A 19,789-nucleotide genomic window follows, 5' to 3' on the forward strand; every position below is an offset into this window, starting at 1 on the left:
GAATGGCAGAGTCCTTGGAGCTGATGACAGTAAATCAAATCATAGATTTAAAATATTCCACGTCTCTATATGTGCTACCAGGAGAACATAAAAAATGGCTAAGACTTCCATGAAAAGTTTCTCCCAAACACATACCTCATGAAATCCATATGGGCCACTCCTTTCTTTGTCTGCATTGCCAAAGTACCATTCCTTTTCACTCTCTCTTTTCATATCTGGAGCAGCTTCGATTACATTGCTCTAAGTTTTAAAAAGATTTAGTTATTTTTCAAGGCAGAAATCTAAGGGGGCATATGTCATAAAAAGTTACACAGTACTAATTTCTTGAGTTTATATTTCTTTAGAAATCCATCTAAAATTTTAAGTGACCTGATTTTTTTTTTTTAATTTATTTATTTTTTAGCTGCTTTGGGTCTTTGTTGCTGCGCGCAGGCTTTCTCTAGTTGCAGTGAGCGGGGGCTACTCTTCGTTGTGGTGCGTGGGCTTCTCATTGCGGTGGCTTCTCTTGTTGCAGAGCATGGGCTCTAGGCGCACAGGCTTCAGTAGTTGTGGCTCGCGAGCTTATTTGCTCCACGGCATGTGGGATCTTCCCGGACCAGGGCTCGAACCCGTGTCCCCTGCATTGGCAGGTGGATTCTTAACCACTACGCCACCAGGGAAGCCCAAGTGACCTGATTTTAAGAGTTAAGGATTAGATGCCTAAACTAATAGTCCAAAAATGCTACTTCCTTATTATGCATTTGAAGTAAACAGTTTCCTAAATTCACTTGGCAATCTAAGCTAAACTCAAAGACATCTATATTCCAGATGGTCATTAATAAATTCTCAGGACACTAAAATTTTAGTAGCAAAGAATACTGCAAATAGCTACATAATCAAACATATACCATTAACCAAAACCACAATGCTCAAAAATACTAAAGTTCTTTTGAAAGAAAAAAATTCACTTCAATTAAAAGTTTCAATAAATACCTGAGATCAAAGAGTCAAAATGCTAACAGGAAAGTTTTTAGTGCTTTTAAACACTTACTTTCAATTTACTACCCTCATGACAGATAATTCTTATAATTTCATATATCAATGTTTATAAGAATCTAGGATAGAATTTTTATGTACTTAGTATATTTTATTAAAACATGATTTTAAATACCCTCATTACCATCAGCTTTCAGTTAGATTCATATAGAGAGCTATAGGAAAGTGGTTAAAAGCATAGACTTCTGAGTTCTAACTCTGGCTCTGTCCTTTATTAGGTGACCCTGGACAACATACTTAGTCTCTCTGTTCCTCACTTTCCTCATCTGTAAAATGGGAGGGCTGTTGTTGGGTTTAAAGAGTTAATGTATTATGTGTACCAGAACAGTACCTGGTACACTAATACGATACAAGCATTATGATTACTATTATTTGTACCTGATAATAGAATACGCCATGTCTTAATTGTCAAATAGCACTTTTGTACACAATTCTGCCAAAACATGACACATCTCCTCAAACAAGGAGATTAAACAAAAATTTAACATTAACATCAAAAATAACACCAATGAGCCAAGTATAGATCCCTTCTATAAGTTAGGTATCAGAAGAGGCCTTTAGGTAGAGACCTGCAGCTCTGTCCTCTTACTGGCTGGTTTCAATAAAGCCTCCTGATTCCTCAAGGCAAAGTATACTCTCAGTGGATGTCAATGCTGAATGTTCTAGTTACATAACTGATGGATTCAGTTTAAATCCTAAAGGACATATTGCCTCAAAATAAGTCACATTAGAGATGCAGTTACTTTAAAAGACAAAAGAGACATCAGAAAAATAAAACAGGATTATCATTGTTCATTTTGGTTATTTCACTTTTTGTGTGTATGACTTAATCTCCCAGGCATTAGTACTATCATAGTTATTAGAGAAGTAGATTCATGGCCAGACACCCTGACATATTTTCAGATTTGCATGATTCTTTTGATCCTAAATTTGTACTCAAAGAATGTTAAACTTATAAAATCTAGATAAGCATACATACTTGCAGTGGTACCGTAGCTCGGTTTACATGGAGGTGTGCAAGGGTAAGCAAGTCCACAAGGATTCTAATTCCATTTGAATCCATGAGGTCCTTAACATTTTTCTGGAAGACAGAAACATGTTTACATAATTTAAAATCTTTCTCTCCAACAGATATTACTACCTAAAAGGCTCTCAAAGAAGAGAATATTCGGAATCTCTGGAAAAACTGGCACATAACTGGTATTACTCAGTATTTTCAGGATTTTGTGTTCAAGGAAGCATAAATTTAGATAAAAATTAAAAAGGCAAAACTATATTACAGAGAGATCATATAAATAATTTTTACTTGGGCTTCCCTGGTGGTGCAGTGGTTAAGAATCTGCCTGCCAATGCAGGGGATACGGGTTCAAGCCCTGTCCGGGAAGATCCCACATGCTGCGGAGCAACTAAGCCCATGCGCCATAACTACTGAGCCTGCGCTCTAGAGCCCGTGAGCCACAGCTACTGAGCCCATGTGCCACAACTACTGAAGCCCGCACGCCTATAGCCCATGCTCCCCAACAAGGGAAGCCACCACAATGAGAAGCCCGCACACTGCAACGAAGAGTAGCCCCCACTCGCCACAAATAGAGAAAGCCCATGCGCAGCAATGAAGACCCAATGCAGCCGAAAATTAATTAATTAATTAAATTAATTTTAAAAAGAATTTTTACTTAAATATATTCTGAGCAAAACAAAATAAAATAAAAATAAACAAATTAAAGCCTGGCGGGAATAACACCCAGGATAAACTCTCTGGTTCTACAATTATCCTGCATTTTTCCAATGTCTTTTTGTTAATAAATATTCTGTACTCAGAAATAGAATCCAGTACATTAAAAAACTTTTTAAAGTTCCAGTTTGTTTTTGTAAGCAAGATAAAAACTGGTAATTTCTTAGAAGTTTGTAAGAGATTATAAGTTAAATTAAATTTTCCTAGGGCTTACTCATTTTATTTCATTTAAAAACATCTGCATTATTCACTAAAAGTGAGAATAAAATTAACCAATCAGTGTTGGTTTCCAAAATGAATATTTGGCAAAAACTTTCCCTTCAAGAATTGAGAGCAAAAGGAGAAGATAAGACAAGAACCATGTCTTGATAATTAAGTCAAACTGTAATCATTTATCTTTGTTACATACATGTGACTTAACTTGGAAATAACAGCATATTTATGCAAAATACTGTACCTTATTAAGGATCAACTTGTTAAGGAAGAGGATCAACCTATCTCGTTCAAGTTTATCTGTGCACTATTGAAATAAATGAGAATTTAGTCAGAAGTAAATAGAAACAGAAATTAAGACATTACCATCACTGGACAAAATCAACCAACAGCCAAAAAGAAATAAAAGTCATCTTGTAAACAAAGAAAATCAGAGAAAACTGTCAATTATTGCAACTCCTCCATGTCTTACATTCTCTGCAATTTTATAAACCTTATTTAATTCCCTAGAAAGGCAGAAATTTTAAGTCACAAACAGATTAATACATAGCTTTAAGAATGTACATAAAAATTGAAGTAAATGAAAGAAATGGCCCAAATGATACTCCCAAGTAAAAATTCTGAAGAATTGATAAGTGATGTTTCACATAAATCACATCATCATGAACACAAGAAGGAAAAAATGTAACTGCCTAAAATACAAATGCTGTGCCACAAGTACTCAGTTCACTGGAGTAAGAGTGAATTAGAATTCAATAGTGAAATCTGTTGTAACAGCAAAAAATAAGGGTTTTCATCTGGTTATTTCCTGGGTGTGTTTTGTAAACTTATTCAGAACCAGTTTTCTAATCCACAAAGCATGACTGACAGTTAAGGCAAGTATAGCAAGCACTGATGACCATTTTAAAAATTGGTGAAATGATTCTGTCAGTTCACTGAAATTTAAATTGTTAAACGTAAGAGGAATGTAAACACAAATGAAAGAATAAAGTGTATACAGGTAAGGAACACTCAATTTGAGCTGCATAATGGATGAACTGATCTGTTTGTTCTTCTCCCACCTTGCTGAAATGTTAAATGGCAAACTTTATTAAATTAAAAAAAACCCAACCCCCTCCCCAAAACTGTGCTAACTCAAGGTTCCCTTTCTTTATCATTGTAGTCCTAAAAGGTTTTATTTTCACACTTTGAAGTTTAGTGTGCTAGCATCATTTAAGATTTTTCCAAAAGTCCATTGCCAAAGAACATTCAACTCTAAAAGTTACTATTTCTTTTACACAGCTGTCCAGGTCATCCATACTTAAATGAAAGATTGGCAAATAGGTTGCTAAAGATGTTCAAAAGTAGCAACTGAAAAAAATAAACCAACATGGACAAACGCTAACCCATTAGTCATTTTCCTGTTCATCTAACTTTTATTTAAAGAAGTATAAAGTAAATTACAGAAAAACTCATGTAGAAAGTTGTGGCAGCAATGTGATCAAATAGAACTTAAATTTAGCTTTGAAAATTTAACATATACTCCAATGACACTATCAAGTAGCAGTTATTTTTTAATGATATCCTTACCCTCTCTAACATTCCAATGATGTATCTTGTATCTGTAAAAGGTCCTATTTCTTCATGACATCTGCCATAAACAATAGCAAGGGCTTGTAAACATAAACACTTCATATTTACTTTTGGGGTGAGCAGGAAACGATGATAAAGCTCATTGAAAAATTCATACCTAGATTAAAAAAAAAGTTCACAATAGAATTAGCCATGAAACTAACAGTAAAAACAAACATAACAAGATATGAAGAGTAGCTTACGATCTCTTAATTGATCCACTGTCTTCATTCTCATCTTCCTCCAACAGTAATCTCAGGTAATAATCGCCTATTTTGATTTCCTCTGCCAAGCACTCATATTTAACCTTTATTAATAAAAGCAAATTACATTATTTTAGTTTACAATACTTTTTTGGGCAATTTTCACATAATCACTTCTTAAATTCTTTCTGTTCAGTTTTTTTCTTTTCTTGATGAGACAGCCTTTAACAAAAAAATTTGTCATTTCTTAAAATATCTGGTAATTCATTAGTTAAATGTCAAGAGTCAGAATTACACACTAATTTTATGAATGTAAAACTTGCTGATAAAAACTGCCACAAGACTATATGGTGTCCATGAAGACTTAAGGGAAGAAAACACTAAAAACACCATTAAAGGATAACGTGCTTCCTTCCCTTCTCGGCTGGCTACAATCAAGCAAGAAGTAAATGATCCCACACTACACACAGTTTGCCAAACTCACACAAGGCACTTCAGGTCTTCCCTGATCTCCCAACACATCAACTACATTTTATGGTACATTTTTATACAGTATTCATTCTCTGTATGTACAATTACTCCAGGTTACACACTAGAAGTGATATGTGAGGGAGTAGCCCCTGATTGGGAACTGGGGTTTGTCTCAAGCAAAGTTTTTGCAAGCAGCTGTAAAAAGGAATTTCTTGACTAGATTATCAAAACTCTTTTTCCAAAGCCTAAAACAGCTGTTTTCTAAAAATATAAACTATACAAAATCAAATATATACGTATATCCATTTCATTTTTTTCCTATAAATTCTGAGTTTTAATTTGTTCAACTCCATTTATTAAGAATATAAGGTATGTGCCATGCACTGTTCTAATCATCAGGGATATAGCATTAAGCAAACATAAAAGGTTCTGTCCTTACAGACGTAGCAGATAAAAAAGTAAAATATATATGATAGTTGGATGACAGTAAGTGCTATGGAGTAAAATAAAGCGAGGAGGGGGGGAAGAGAGAGAGAGAAAGAGAGAGAGTGTAAGTGTGTGTGTATGAAGAGGGCTATTTTTTAAACAGGGTGGCCAGGTGTGTGTGTGTGTGTATGTGGAGGGCTATTTTTTAAACAGGGTGGCTAGGTGTGTGTGTGTGTGTGTGTGTGTGTGTGTGTGTGTGTGTGTGTGTGTAGAGGGCTATATTTTTAAGCAGAGTGGCCAGGTGTGTGTGTGTGTGTGTGTGTGTGAGAGAGAGAGAGAAGAGGGCTATATTTTTAAACAGGGTGGCCAGGGAAGGCCCACTCAGATGACAACCTTCGGGAAAAGACCTGAAGAAAATGAGGCTCTCTGTAGAAAAGAGTATTTTAGGCAGAGGGAACGTCAAGTAGAAAGACCTTGAATTAAGAACGTGAATTTGGTGTTTTCAGGGAAGCCAGTGTGGCCACAGGCAATGGTGAGAATATCAGGAGATGAGATCAAAGAAACAATGGTTGGATTTAGGGGGTACAGATCTTGTCTTGTAAGTTATTTTAAAGACCCAGGCTTGGGCTTCCCTGGTGGTGCAGTGGTTGAGAATCTGCCTGCTAATGCAGGGGACACGAGTTCGAGCCCTGGGCTGGGAGGATCCCACATGCCGCGGAGCAACTAGGCCCGTGAGCCACAACTACTGAGCCTGCGCGTCTGGAGCCTGTGCTCCGCAACAGGAGAGGCAACAGCAGTGAGAGGCCCGCGCACCGCGATGAAGAGTGGCCCCCACTTGCCACAACTAGAGAAAGCCCTCGCACAGAAACGAAGACCCAACACAGCAAAAATAAATAAATAAATAAATAAATAAACTCCTACCCCCAACATCTTCTTTAAAAAAAAAAAAAAAAAAGACCCAGGCTTTTTACTAAGTGGGTTGGGAAGCAATAAGAGCACCAGAGAGGGCTTGGAGCAGAGAAGTGACAAGATCTACTTACATTATAACAAGATCACACTGCTACTATGTTGATAACAGATTACAGAAAGGCAATGGTGGAAGCAGGGAAGCTGCTACAATCCCATAGAGAGAAGAGGGCTGGGTTCTGGGTAAATTTTGAAGGTTCACTGAATAGGACTTGCTGACAAACTGAATTTGGGGCATAAGAAAAAAAGATGATGTTAAAGGTTTTGACTAGAAAATAAGGAATAGCCATTATCTAAGATCAGAAAGACTGCAAGTGAAGTAGGTTTGAGGGACGAACCAGAGCAGAGTTTTACAGCTAAGTTCTAGAAGCTTATTAGATATCCAATTTATAGGATAAAAGTATGAAGTCTAGGAAAGAAAGTCTAAGCAGGAGATAAAAATCTTGAAGCCATCAGCAAATAAAAAACATTTAAGCCATGAGAATGGATGAGATCACTGAGGCAATAAATATAAATGAAAAGAAGCCCAAGAACTGGTCCTTCGGGGCCAACCAGCATTTAGCAGTTGGGGCAATAAGGAAAAATGAGCAAAGGAGGAGGAATGGACAGTGAAGGAGAAAATCCCAGAGAATACAGACTCCCAAAACCAAAGTAAAGAAAGTTTTCACAAAGAGGTGGGAATGAGCAAAAACAAATCATTAACACGTTTAAGAAATGCAGTTGGGCTCAACAGAAAAGCCGGCAGGGTCACAAACATGCTCAAATTTACACCTATACCTATAATAAAAATTTACACACACACACAAGATTATCTACCACCAACATGTTTCTTGTTCTTACTTTGTCATTCTTCACATCAGTATTTTAATTAAGCAGCAAAAAAATGGCCACATTCAGAATCAAATTACCACGAAAAGTCTATTAAACAAGCTACAAGAAATAAGAACAGGCTATGTTTCAATAAAGAATTTAAAGGGGAAAAAATGCAAGGAACAGATCTAGAATGCATAGGATCAAATTTATTGACTCCTACATGATTTTCACATACAAAGCTGAGGTACTAGACAAAATTAATTTTTCATTTGTCTCAGGCAAAGTGAAAGTTTTCCAATATTTCCTTCATAAAATTATGAGTGAAAGGTAAAGATATGTCAAACAACTACAAATTAAAAAAAAAAGAAAAACTCCAAAACTAATACATGCTTCAAAAAAACCTACTATACTACGAAAATTAAAATTTACCTCAAATTCATGGTGGTTCCAGGAGATCACATTAGCACTACCAAGCTCTCTATCAATATTAAATGCTCTCATTTCAGATTCAAGACAATCTCTCAATTCTTCTCGTGTTTTGAAATTCCAAATTAAGTTTGACCTGGCATGGTCCTGACCAAACCTAGATATACGTGTAATCAGAAAATAGTGGGAAGCAATAAACAGCTTTAAAAATCTATAAATCTCCCCTACTACAACTTATAATAAGCAACAAAACAGTGGAATTAATAAACTTTAGCAAGCGTAAAGAAAGAAAATAAAATCTACTGTGTAAAGTAAGTATAGTAAAAGGTTAATGGTAGAATTTTAGTCACAGGTATACATAGGTGCTCACTGTAAAATTCTTTCACCTTTTCTACATGTTTAAAAGTTTTCATTATAAAATGCTGGGGGAGAAAATGAAGCCAAACTATAAGACAAATCCGTGTGGATTTTAAAACAAGGAACTGATATTTCAATTTTAATACTTATTGCTAATATAAATTCCAGTCAGAAAAGAATTATAAACAGATATCAAATTACAGGTTGGGGATAAGAATTTCTGGATAATTGAGTATGAAATGTGTGGGATGAGCAACATTCTAGATTAGAACCTTACAAACCACCCAAGAAAAAATACTGCTAAACTGTCAAGCTCTGATTGATATTTTCAAAATACCTTCCTTTTATTCATGAAATTATTTAACTATCATAATAAATTTAAATTCAAGTCTGAACTGGGGTGGGTGGGCTTTATACCCATTCACTTTCAAACTGCAATCCTCCTAAAAAGTCTGATGCCAGAATTCCAAGGGAATTCTAGGGAGGACAACACAAGAGGAAGAAAACCAAGGCATATTCTTAAGGCTGTATTATATACATACTACACTTTTAAAGTACTGTGGGAAGTTCCCAAAGCACATATTTTCCCTTATTAACCAAGGTATAATCAATAGGTTCAGCTTCCAGACTGAGTATTGTGAGTTATCTCAAAAAAGTTTTTGCAAACTCCCCAACATGTTCCAAAGTCCTTCTATATGTGTATGACTGTGTGTGGGGGGAGTGTGTTGAGGTGGAGGGTGCTGGGGAGGTGGTGAGAGCAGTAGATGGGGAGGAGGGGTTACCATATTAGAAAGGCTGGAAAAGTATATGAGGTCAGCTAACTTGGATACCCATTTCCCACAAGTTTCCTTATGGTTTCATCATCCAACTCTTTAAAGACTCTATTTCCAACAAGGCTGAAAGACGTTATAATACAGTTATTTCTAATCATGATAAAGTGTTTTAAAGTAACCATCTCTAAGCCTTAATAAAATGCTAAATGTACCTTTGGCTCGTCAGACTACCAACACTCTACAAAAGGTCTTAATTTTATGAAAGCATCACTAATCATACCAGCCTTAACAGTTATAATTCTTGACCCTGAGAGCATAAAAATACCTGTGGCATAAAGCACTAGATTCAGGCAAAAACAAAAAAACAACTGTCCAAAAATTAAATTTGGCAATACCAAATTTAATTAATTGGAAAAGAGGCCTAAAGTTTACCTGTAATAGAAGAGATCCCAGTTTGCTTCTATTTTTATTCTCTGTCTTCTCTTTCGAAGAACTACTGGCTTTTGATTTATATTCTGGAAAAGAAAAAAACTTCATAGTGCTCAATCTGGAGCTACCAAATAAGCTCAGTCAGAATATCATCACTTTGTAAGTGATGAGAAACATTTCCTTCATCAAATTTTGGCAGAGACAAAATTAATGAAACAAAATCTATAAAATATGAATACAGAATATTAGATTATATCACAATATAATACTTTGCCAGCATATGTTTCTATAGTGTAGCTGAAATATTTTCCATGTAGCCTAAAGTTATTGTTTCAAATCCAAATTTTGTTAAAGTTTACAGTGATGACTAATAAAATTTGTAACAGTCAAAAACAGGTGACTTATTTTAAACATTTACATGCAGTTAATACAAAAATCATGGCAAAACAATAAACACAAAAGATTATAGGTTATTAAATTGCTACCAAAGCCAAGAGGAGCAAGTGTAAATTGAAATAGCTAATGGACAAGAAATAAGTATCTACATTCAGACACATGTGAAGTGAGACTTTAATTTACTAGACAAAGAATATCAAAGACAACTCCACATGCAGGCAGTTTAATGCATTTCACACATGTAGCAGGGACTTAAACTCACCATATTGTTTCTGTCCTGAATTTAATTGTAAAAAAGGAAAAAAAAATTTAAATGAAATAAAAATAAGAGAGTGAGCCTACATCTGCTATGCTATCTCTATTATACAAATTCCACAAGGATGTCACCAGTATAAATCATCTTTAAGACAGAAAAAGGCCCACCTGCTTCTCTGAATTCTATGACTCAAATTTTAGGCAGTCATAAACCCATTTGAGAATTCAAAGAAAGCTATAGTCCTATTCCAGAGAAAGACACATACATAAGGTTTACAAATGGAGGGGAAGATTTCAAAGATTTCTTGGAAGTCTATATATGGACTGGAGGTTAAGAATCTTTGCTCCAAGTAAAACGTGTAGATATTTCAGTCATGAAAATTCTAATCCTCAATGTGACAGAAGCAAAAAGTAGCAAGTAGTTATAGATTAAAACATGAAAGTCTGTAACTTCATTAAGGAAGTGGCAAATCATATAAAATAAAGCAAGAAAACAGACTAGATATCACAGAAAGAAAAAAGGTAAAGTAGTAACTTTTAAAAGGTAAATGCTGTTTGAAATGTAAAACATATTGATTAATTAAGGAAATATTCCCTACGAATTTTAATTCTGTGCACTATCATGAAAACTAATGTTAGGTGACTTGAAGAAGGTATATAAATAGTTCATATTTTTAGTTTTAATGACAAACCCTTCCTTAAAACCTCTAATCAAGTACTACTTTCTTCAATTTCCTCTGCCTTCAGGACAAAAAGCTGGGAGTCTAGAGTTATGAAAATGTAAACACTATACAGAAAAAGGACAACCAGCTCTCCATAAACTAAGCTGACTGATTTAGAGACTTAGGTTAAAAGCTCTAACTGGCTAAACAAATCCATAAACTGAAAATAACATAAATAAGAAAAAAGCAATTTTATACATTAGCCAAAGGTTATTATTAATCTAACAAAGAACATTAGCTACAAATGGAACTGACTCCCTAAACATTCTGATTATATAAGAAATGCAGTTCATTTTAAGACTAAACAGTTAATCTAGACAATGGTTAATTTTCAGATTTTAGCTAAAGCACAGGTTCATTAATTAGATATTTTGGTGTTAATATTTCTAGGAATAAAATAGTCACAAAGATTATTCACTGTTTCATAAAGAAATTAATGTTGAAAACAGTATCCTGGCAGAAATAATTGCTCAGCATTTTAGATAACACCTCATGTAAATGAAACCAACAGACCAATAAAACATTATTGATATTAAAAATACATTGTTTTCCCTCTGAATTTTTTATCTTTAAATAACAGATGCTATCCACATTTCTAGCTAAAATAGCTTTGTGTTCAAGTGTATGCTGGATAAATGTTATATATGAAATCTGATGCCAAAAACTTATTTTCAGTATAATTATACCCAACAGCTTGAAACAACTGTTATTTCAGAAATGGGTTTAACTACCTGAAGCCAAAAGCTTGTAATTTTTAACAACTGTGAAAATCATTCATTTCATATCTACAGACTTTCAATTTTCAAATGCTATAGCAATATTATCATGACAAGACATGCACTGTCTTTTATTATAGGTGCTTTTATTACTGACTTCCTTGTACATCAAAGCAACCCCAAAGGACAGAGAAGGGAGGTACTGTTAATTCTGATTTTATGAAAGAGGAAAGTGAAATTCTGAAAACCTGTAACTTGCCATATGGGTTAGTAGTAAGTGACAGAACCAGGCTCAGATGTAGGTTAACCAATTCAAAGTTCAGTATTCTCTTTACTATCCTAGACCTCTGAAAGCCTGTTTAATTACTCTTTATAGTGCATATGTCACTCATACAAATTAGCATTAATTCATTATGCTCAACTTCTAAAGAACTCAATTTTGGTATCAATTTCAGATAGATACACAAGACAAGAATATTTCTGTTCTGTTGCACCTGATGCCTTATGTTTAGATTTTCTGGAAATTCATATGAAACATGTTTGTTTCAGAAAGTTACTTATATTACTTTCCTTGAATAAGAAAATAGCTACCATAAATAAAGAGATGGTTAAAGGGAAAGAATATAAGTGTGGTCAACAAAAACTGAGATCAAGTCAACTTTTACATGAAACCTTAAATCATTCTTAACCACTGCACATTCCATCCTAGATAGAAGGATGAACATTACTGGATTAGGTTCTGTAGCACATACTACATGCAGAAAAATGAGACTAAAACTGTTTCAGATCTGATCTTGATTTCAGGAGCTAATAATACTGAAATTTAAATACATATAGTAAATTTAATTTTAACAATGTGAATCTTATTTTCAAAATACTTGTCTAGCTAGCTCTCAATAAAAAAGCTAAACAAGAAAGGCAACTTTATTTGTATTGCTACAAAACAAAGTTCAGAGAAGGAAGGAAAAAGATACATATGAATTTAAAAGTCTGGAAACTGGAAGTTACGGAAGAAACTTATGTAAGAAAGAGTAGAATTTTATATTAACTAACTAAAATCCTAACCACTGACTCATAAAACTATGAATTAAGAAAAATTTATATAAAAATATTATCAGAATTAAGTGACATTTCTTCAGGTGTTCGGTCAAAAGTATCTGTACCATTTCTGTGAACAGCAACAACTGAAGTAATCTAGGATATATGGAAGTGCTAGAAATTCGGAAGAAGACTTTATTTTTACCTCTTTTTGTGCAATGCCCATTCTATCCCTCCAATGCATTAACACAAGATCCACTTTTTCTTTGGCAAATTTTTCAACTTCTTTAGCAGCTTTTCCAGCTAGTCTTTGCCACTCTGGAACTTTATTAAATTTTCCATACTGATCCTATAAAATAACGTTGAATTCCATTACAGTCCTATAATTTCAAATTTATTTTAAAAATCTAATTAAAGCCAAGTTGCACTATTTTACATGATTAAATGAATACTGAAAAAAAATAGTGAAAGAACAAGGTGAAAATTTCTACAACAAATTATATGTTTTGTCCAAGAAATCTTAAACTTTTCTACCTAGTTTTCAAGATGAATCCTTTTAGAGGGATGGAAAGATGTAAGTGGGAGATGGGTGCAGACAGAAGTGGGGTGAAGACAGGAAAAGAACACATATAAGACATTATGATAATAGCATATCTTGAAAGATGTTAAGTAATTTTCTCAAAGATAGCACAACATTAATAATTAAGATAGGTCTGTAAAGAAAAAACACCCTACATAAATTATTTTTTTCAGTAACATTTATCACCAACATTATCACCTTCACCAACATTTATCAATTACATATTATGTGCAAAATATCACCTTATACATTTGAAATTAAAAAAAAATCCATTCGTGAATGTACCAATATGCTGAGTTAGAGAAAAAAAATACAAGATTATTATTATTCATAAAATTAGATTGTGGTGATAACTGCATAACTGTAATGATTATAGAATTGGACAGGTTAAAATTTGGGGGATGTAAATTTTACCTCAATAAAGCTGTTAATAATAATAATTTAAAAAGAATACTACTATTTAACGTGTTTCAGAAAAAAGTACTCTTTCATCCTGAAAAGATACTCAGGACAAGCATATTTACCATTGCTATTTTCACATTATCTCTAACATGCATCCGATCAGCATCCTTCTCAGGAACTGGATCTGAGCTGTCCAAGTAAGCCAGCAAGCCTGGTGGCTAAAAACAACAATCAAAAACAAGATATAAAGTCCATTTTCAAAACAACTGCACACACACACACACAAAACCTAGCCTTCGAAACCCAAATAAATTAATACTATGATTTAGCTATTAAGCATAGCATTTATTATATGACAACTCCTTTGATTAAGTATCTTTTATATAAAAAACAAACAGATAAACTAAAAAACCCCTTAACAGTATAAACAACTTATCAATGAAATTTTATTGGGCAAGAATATATACATTTCTCCAGTTATTCAACTGACTTACCAAAATGCGTTTCAACAAGTTTGTCGCAGTTACATTATCAGCTGTCCAGAGTCCCACTAAATGTCTACTCAGCTGTCTGAAAAAAGCAGACGATGAGAAAGGTTTGCTTCTTTATCTCAGGTAGAACAAAAAGGAATTTTTAAGAACAAAATATAAGAAATAAGACTACAGTAAAAAAAAAAAAAACATTCTATCTACTCAACACTCTGTAATAACCTATATGGGAAAAGAATCTAAAAGAGTGGATATATGTATATGTATAACTGATTCACTTTGCTGTACACCTGAATCTAACACAACACTGTAAATCAACTATACTCCAATAAAAAGTTTTAAAAATCATTCTGATGTTAAATACTAAAAATTAATATTTTAATTTGGAGAGATGTATGAGATAGCTAATTCAAATACTACTAACATTTTAGTATTTTCTTCAAACTAAAATGCTTCCTTGATGAACTCACTGATTTTCAATGGACCTGAACATGAAGAAGTAGGTTCTTACCACTTTTAAAGATAGGGAAACAATTAGACTTGATAATATAATTAAGTTTGTATAACAAATCCTGCTATAGTGACCACAGCATTCTGGAATTCTTCGGAATTCTGAACATGAGCAAAACTCAACTATGTTCTAATATATACTTTTTGACAAGGTCAGAGATAGAAAATATTTTCAGTTTTGGAGTCTGAACGAAGACTTAAAGCACTTTTGAGCTAAAAGCATATTTCAAAGTGAAAATCTAAGATCCACGTTGAAGCTATGACTTAGTCATTTATTAATCTTAATCCCAACGATGATATCTGCCACCCAGACTGGAAGTTCCTGACAAACAGGGTATATATTTTATTCACCACAGACCATTCTGTGCTTTGATAAGGATTCAACTGCCATTTGCAATAAGAATGAGCATGAAACCTGTGAGGGGAATAACCAAATAACCATCTACAGGCTTATATATTTATATATGTTATATTCCCAGAAGAAAAAAGTTCAATAGGAAAACTCAAACTGTGCTTTGTTCTGACACACACACACACACACACACACACAAACACAAAACCACTACTAAAACTGTTCACTCTTATGCCTATTTGGAAGCTAACATATTGAAGTCATGACACTTGTAATTTCCTTCACTGGCATTTGGTAGGTATCATATCAATGATTCCTAAAAAGGTTTTAATTAGGGATAAGAGAGATAACATTTTATAGCAGCAATTTGTAAAAGATAAAGCAATGCAAATGAAAAGTAGTATTTCTATTATAATTTGACAGCTTTTCAATATTGTGATTGATCATAGTAGGGAATGCAATTGATTATTATAAAAAGGAACACAAGAAGCAAAGGGCTAACATGAAGGGTTTTAATAGAATTAGACATCAAATAGTTTCTAGTGTAATGAAAGATGGTGCTTAGCATTGCTAATAAGGCAGTAGACCAAGGAAATAACCTTCCTTTTATATCTTTTTATCCTCACAAGCAACACAGAAGACTACTTTTGTGACTAACATTTACAAGCAAGGGATGCAGATAGCTTCTTATAGGAGTATAAACAGCAGAAAACTACTGGCAGGGCAGCATACTACAATATCCAATAACCGAACATAGCTGATAAAAAAATGAAATTTATATTTCCATAACAAAGTAAGCCTAAGTCAGCAATTCATGTTATTTCAAAAAGCCAAAAAGAACACGATTAAAACATTTATTATATATATATTTTTAACTAATATGAGTCATGAGTAATATTATGATATGCTAAGGATATAGGAAAGGATCACATGTCAGGAATTATAAAGAAAATTAAAAGGGCTGGAATTCATATAGCCTGGAGTAAACAGATTTATGTGTTTCCTCATATTTGAAGGATTATTATAAAAAAAAAGACTTGCCAAAGGGAAAATTGTTTAACTACAAGAGATTTAGGATAGGCTTAGGTTGGGCTGGTTAGATATTAAAGTTTTCTTTATTCTTAGAGTACCTAACTGACCAAAGTTATTTGAAAATTGACTAGGTGGTTCATCTACATGCAAGACGGTCAGGAGGAAATACAAGGAGAAAAACCCTGGGGACATGTGGCTCTAGTTCCATAAGCTACTAGGCACTCTTTTCCATGTTCCAGTCCCATGACTATGTGTATAGAGCCTGATGAGCAGAGAGTGGGGAGAAAAAAAGCAGTTTTATTTTTTTCCTCCCCAGTTATGCAGGGATAGGGACAATGATCATTTGGGTAAAATCCTTCCATAAGGAAAAAGAACTAGGTGAATCAAAAGAAAATGAAACATTTGTGTGATCCAAAGACTTATTCTGTTTGTTTTACATAATATCTGAACCCCTTCTCTAAACAGCAAGTTAACTTATAGCAAATTAAATGTAACCTACCTATTTGTAAGCATCCTTTGATCTGAGCTTATTGTGAACATCGCAGTATGCAAATGTCGAGGTAAGGCACCTTCACTTAGGGCAAGCTCCTGCATTTTTGTAGCAATTTCTTTGTCACCTTCCTTTGGAAAAAGGGTAAGATGATCCCTAAAGCAACAATCTAAAGCAAGCTATCCTGATTTTGTAAAACTAATTTTACATCTCTAGATAAAATTATTCAGTATACAATATAATAAAAATTAAAAATGCCACTTCAATTATCCAAAAATAACATAAGCGAATAGTAGTATAAGTCACTTAAAAAATAATGTTATTTGCCTTTGGAATGATGTTCCCAGATAAATTTATCTTATGAATTATACTTTGCTTAATATTAAAATTAGGTTCATTCCCTTAGTATACATAATATCAGCCAAAGAAGGAGAGAGGTGACTCACAGAAATCAGCAATTCCTACCAAAGACATCTGCAAACCTGGTTTGCTTTTGTTATTAAAGATATATTCATTTTCATGGTGAATACAATTCTTTATCTTTTTTAAAGAATGATGTGATGTTGAGGTAGTTCTTTCTATTCTGATGTCACTCTGCTTATTTAGACTCACTTTGACAAAAGGGTAGGACAGATAGAACTATTAATCAAAGGTAATCATAGAATTATGAATTAAGCAAGCAGTGTGATATTTAAGACAACCTGTCAAAAAGTAAAAATGCTCACGTTATTGAAAAAAAGTACAATAGAATAACTGAATATGCAGTAAGTATACAAATATACACACAGTATGAATACATACATATATCATTTTGACACAAATGAACATGTAGTATGTATATAAAATATACATAGTATGTATATGTACGTATATAATTTTGAACATGGTCTAAGAGGAAATTTACCAAAATACTAATAGCAGTTGTCTCTGGATGGTAAAAATATAGGTGATTTATTTCTTTCTTGTTTTTTTCTGAACAACCCAATGTTTCTTAAAAGATCATATACTGCTTTTGCAATCAGAAAACAATAATTTAAGATACTCGCCAGGATTTCAGTGTAAATAAATAAAGCCTTCCTTACACAGACACTGGCTGTAGTCACTGGCTACGAATCTGATACATGTGGCTTGCACTGAAGTCAAAGTTGGCTTTCTGGTTATACCTACCACTCATTAAATATTTCTGAATGAATGGCAATATATTAGTGGATCAAGGTCAGGAAGATGCTTTTGTATGGTCTCACGGTCCTAACTGTCCTTGGTTACTTCAAGCTCTGTAAGTGAGAGATGTGGTACTTGCTTTGGAAGCTAATATTGAGCATAGAACCCATTAGATGGAGGGGGAAGATTAGCCTTTAGCTGCATGTATACACTAAAAATGCAAATGAACTTTGATGTTCCAATCAATCTAATGTCTATATATAATTTTTTTAATAGCTGCTTATGAGTATACTAATTCTGTGCTTATTATTTAGCTACCTGTTATATTTATGAGCTACAATGGCAGAATTTTTTGATAAAAGGAGCAAACACTCTTATATTTATCCAAATTATTACTATGACAACAGAAGAATACAAGAATTCAAAAGCCATTAGACTGATGTTGTAAACATCCAGTATGTAAGTTCACATTCATAGCCCCATCTCATCTTCCAAAAAACATATAAGGCTAAAGCAACTATCCTGGAGAAGCAATAGTTCACGTCCACCAATATTATGTCCTGATCTCTAGAGCTTAATTACATATGCAGGTTAACATGAGGAACTTTTTGTTACCATACTTATTTGATACTACTTGGCTACAAACTAACTCCATTAACAGATTTCCATATAAACTCAGTACCTAAAGTTTCAATACCATCACCACCACCATCTCCCAAAAAAAGAGGAAGAGAGAAAAAATGCTAACTTTTCTTTTAAAGTAAAACAAACAAATAATGGAGGACCAGAAAGATTCATTTGCTCTAAATCCACTTACTTAAGAACTTTAAATTCTTAGTTTATTATTGAGGACTGTTTCTGCAACTAGTTTAAAACTAATCTAAGGATTTAAAATTATTTTTCTTACCCAGAAAAACTGCATATTTTCCATAAACGACTGAAAGGTAATTTTGTCAGCCCAAGTTAAAATAGCCAATCAACATTCAAGTAAGTTTAACATTTCAAAATTGTTCTCTCACCTCTATTATTGCCTTCATAACCAATCCAGCTCCCTTTATAATTGCCATGGAAGGATGCTTCAAAATAGGAAGAAAAAAGTATCATAAATAAAAGAATCTTATCCCAACATATTTAGCTGTTGCTCTTAAGAGGGATACACAATTTTATGCAAGGTATAAGCCATAAAATTAGTAAAGGCTACATCTCAAAGTCAGTTCACAGTTTGGTTTAAAAATGTTAGGTATTCTTATAATATGGCTTCACACATACTTAAAACAAAGAGTTTATAGTAGTAGAAAACAGCTGGCACTTATTTGAATATATATTCTACTTACTGGAATGATGTCAAATAATTATGGTATTAAAATAATAGAAATCAACATTTATAATATAAATATAAAATATAAATATCATATATACACGTACATAATCAATATTATGGTATTACATGAAATAAATATTTTCAATTGCTTACAAACAGCTCTGCTAAAGCTCATCTTATTATTTGGAAATTTTGTAGGGAACTACAAGAAACTACAAAAGGGAACTTTGGGTCTACCACAGAAAAAAATGAGTTTTTCACTACTTCTAAGATGGAAAAGATAGGCAACAGAGTCAAATAGTGGTCAAAGGCTATCAACAGAGCTCTATGTGAAACACAAAGAAATTCATGGAATTAAATGTCCTAAAATGATAATGTACTTAGGCTATATTTATTTATATTACCACAGAAGCATACATGTACTATTTTAAAAACAAACTGACCTAAAAAGTGGTTCTCTCAGATTAGTTGTTATCTGATAAAAGTATTAGCTCTCACCTGAAAGAGTTTAAAAAGTGTTCTTCCATTGGATGCTACCATCTCCAAGAGCATATCAAACTGCTGCCCTTCTGTTGTCTCACTATATGGAGCACAGAGGGCAAAAGTAAGGAAGTCCAAGAGTGAACTAATAACTAGGGCACCAGTCCCATGATCCTGAAACAAAGTAACATATTGCCTTGGCTTAGCACAGAGAGCTTCACTTAAAACATAGCAGTAATGGGTTTCTTTCTGTTATTCTAGATGTTAGAAGTAAACATTTAATTTCCCTACATGAGTTTCAAAGTACTCTTTAACATGAGTACTACTGGAAGCAGTACTTGTTTTACTAATGTATCAAATCCACAGTGCTTACTGTATCTCAAAGGGAAAA

The 19,789-nt window shown here is 33.5% G+C and overlaps 1 protein-coding gene across 1 annotated transcript in view; it reads right to left on the minus strand.

The window, feature by feature from the left end:
* DNAJC13 (DnaJ heat shock protein family (Hsp40) member C13) overlaps nucleotides 1-19,789 on the minus strand; it is a 123,063-nt gene that overhangs the window by 59,749 nt on the left and 43,525 nt on the right. Inside the window, exons 15-27 of the mRNA XM_081235872.1 lie at nucleotides 19,417-19,572; nucleotides 18,617-18,673; nucleotides 16,446-16,567; nucleotides 14,059-14,134; nucleotides 13,687-13,782; nucleotides 12,788-12,931; nucleotides 9,459-9,541; nucleotides 7,900-8,053; nucleotides 4,795-4,898; nucleotides 4,550-4,709; nucleotides 3,225-3,287; nucleotides 2,015-2,116; nucleotides 136-240 (exon numbers count right to left, since the gene is read on the minus strand). Of these exons, the coding sequence (XP_081091998.1) occupies nucleotides 136-240; nucleotides 2,015-2,116; nucleotides 3,225-3,287; nucleotides 4,550-4,709; nucleotides 4,795-4,898; nucleotides 7,900-8,053; nucleotides 9,459-9,541; nucleotides 12,788-12,931; nucleotides 13,687-13,782; nucleotides 14,059-14,134; nucleotides 16,446-16,567; nucleotides 18,617-18,673; nucleotides 19,417-19,572 (1,422 nt within the window). The remainder of the gene's footprint in view (nucleotides 1-135; nucleotides 241-2,014; nucleotides 2,117-3,224; nucleotides 3,288-4,549; nucleotides 4,710-4,794; nucleotides 4,899-7,899; nucleotides 8,054-9,458; nucleotides 9,542-12,787; nucleotides 12,932-13,686; nucleotides 13,783-14,058; nucleotides 14,135-16,445; nucleotides 16,568-18,616; nucleotides 18,674-19,416; nucleotides 19,573-19,789) is intronic.

This window comes from Mesoplodon bidens (genome assembly GCF_964165515.1).
Source record: "Mesoplodon bidens genome assembly, chromosome: 5".
Taxonomy (NCBI): Eukaryota; Metazoa; Chordata; class Mammalia; order Artiodactyla; family Ziphiidae; genus Mesoplodon; species Mesoplodon bidens.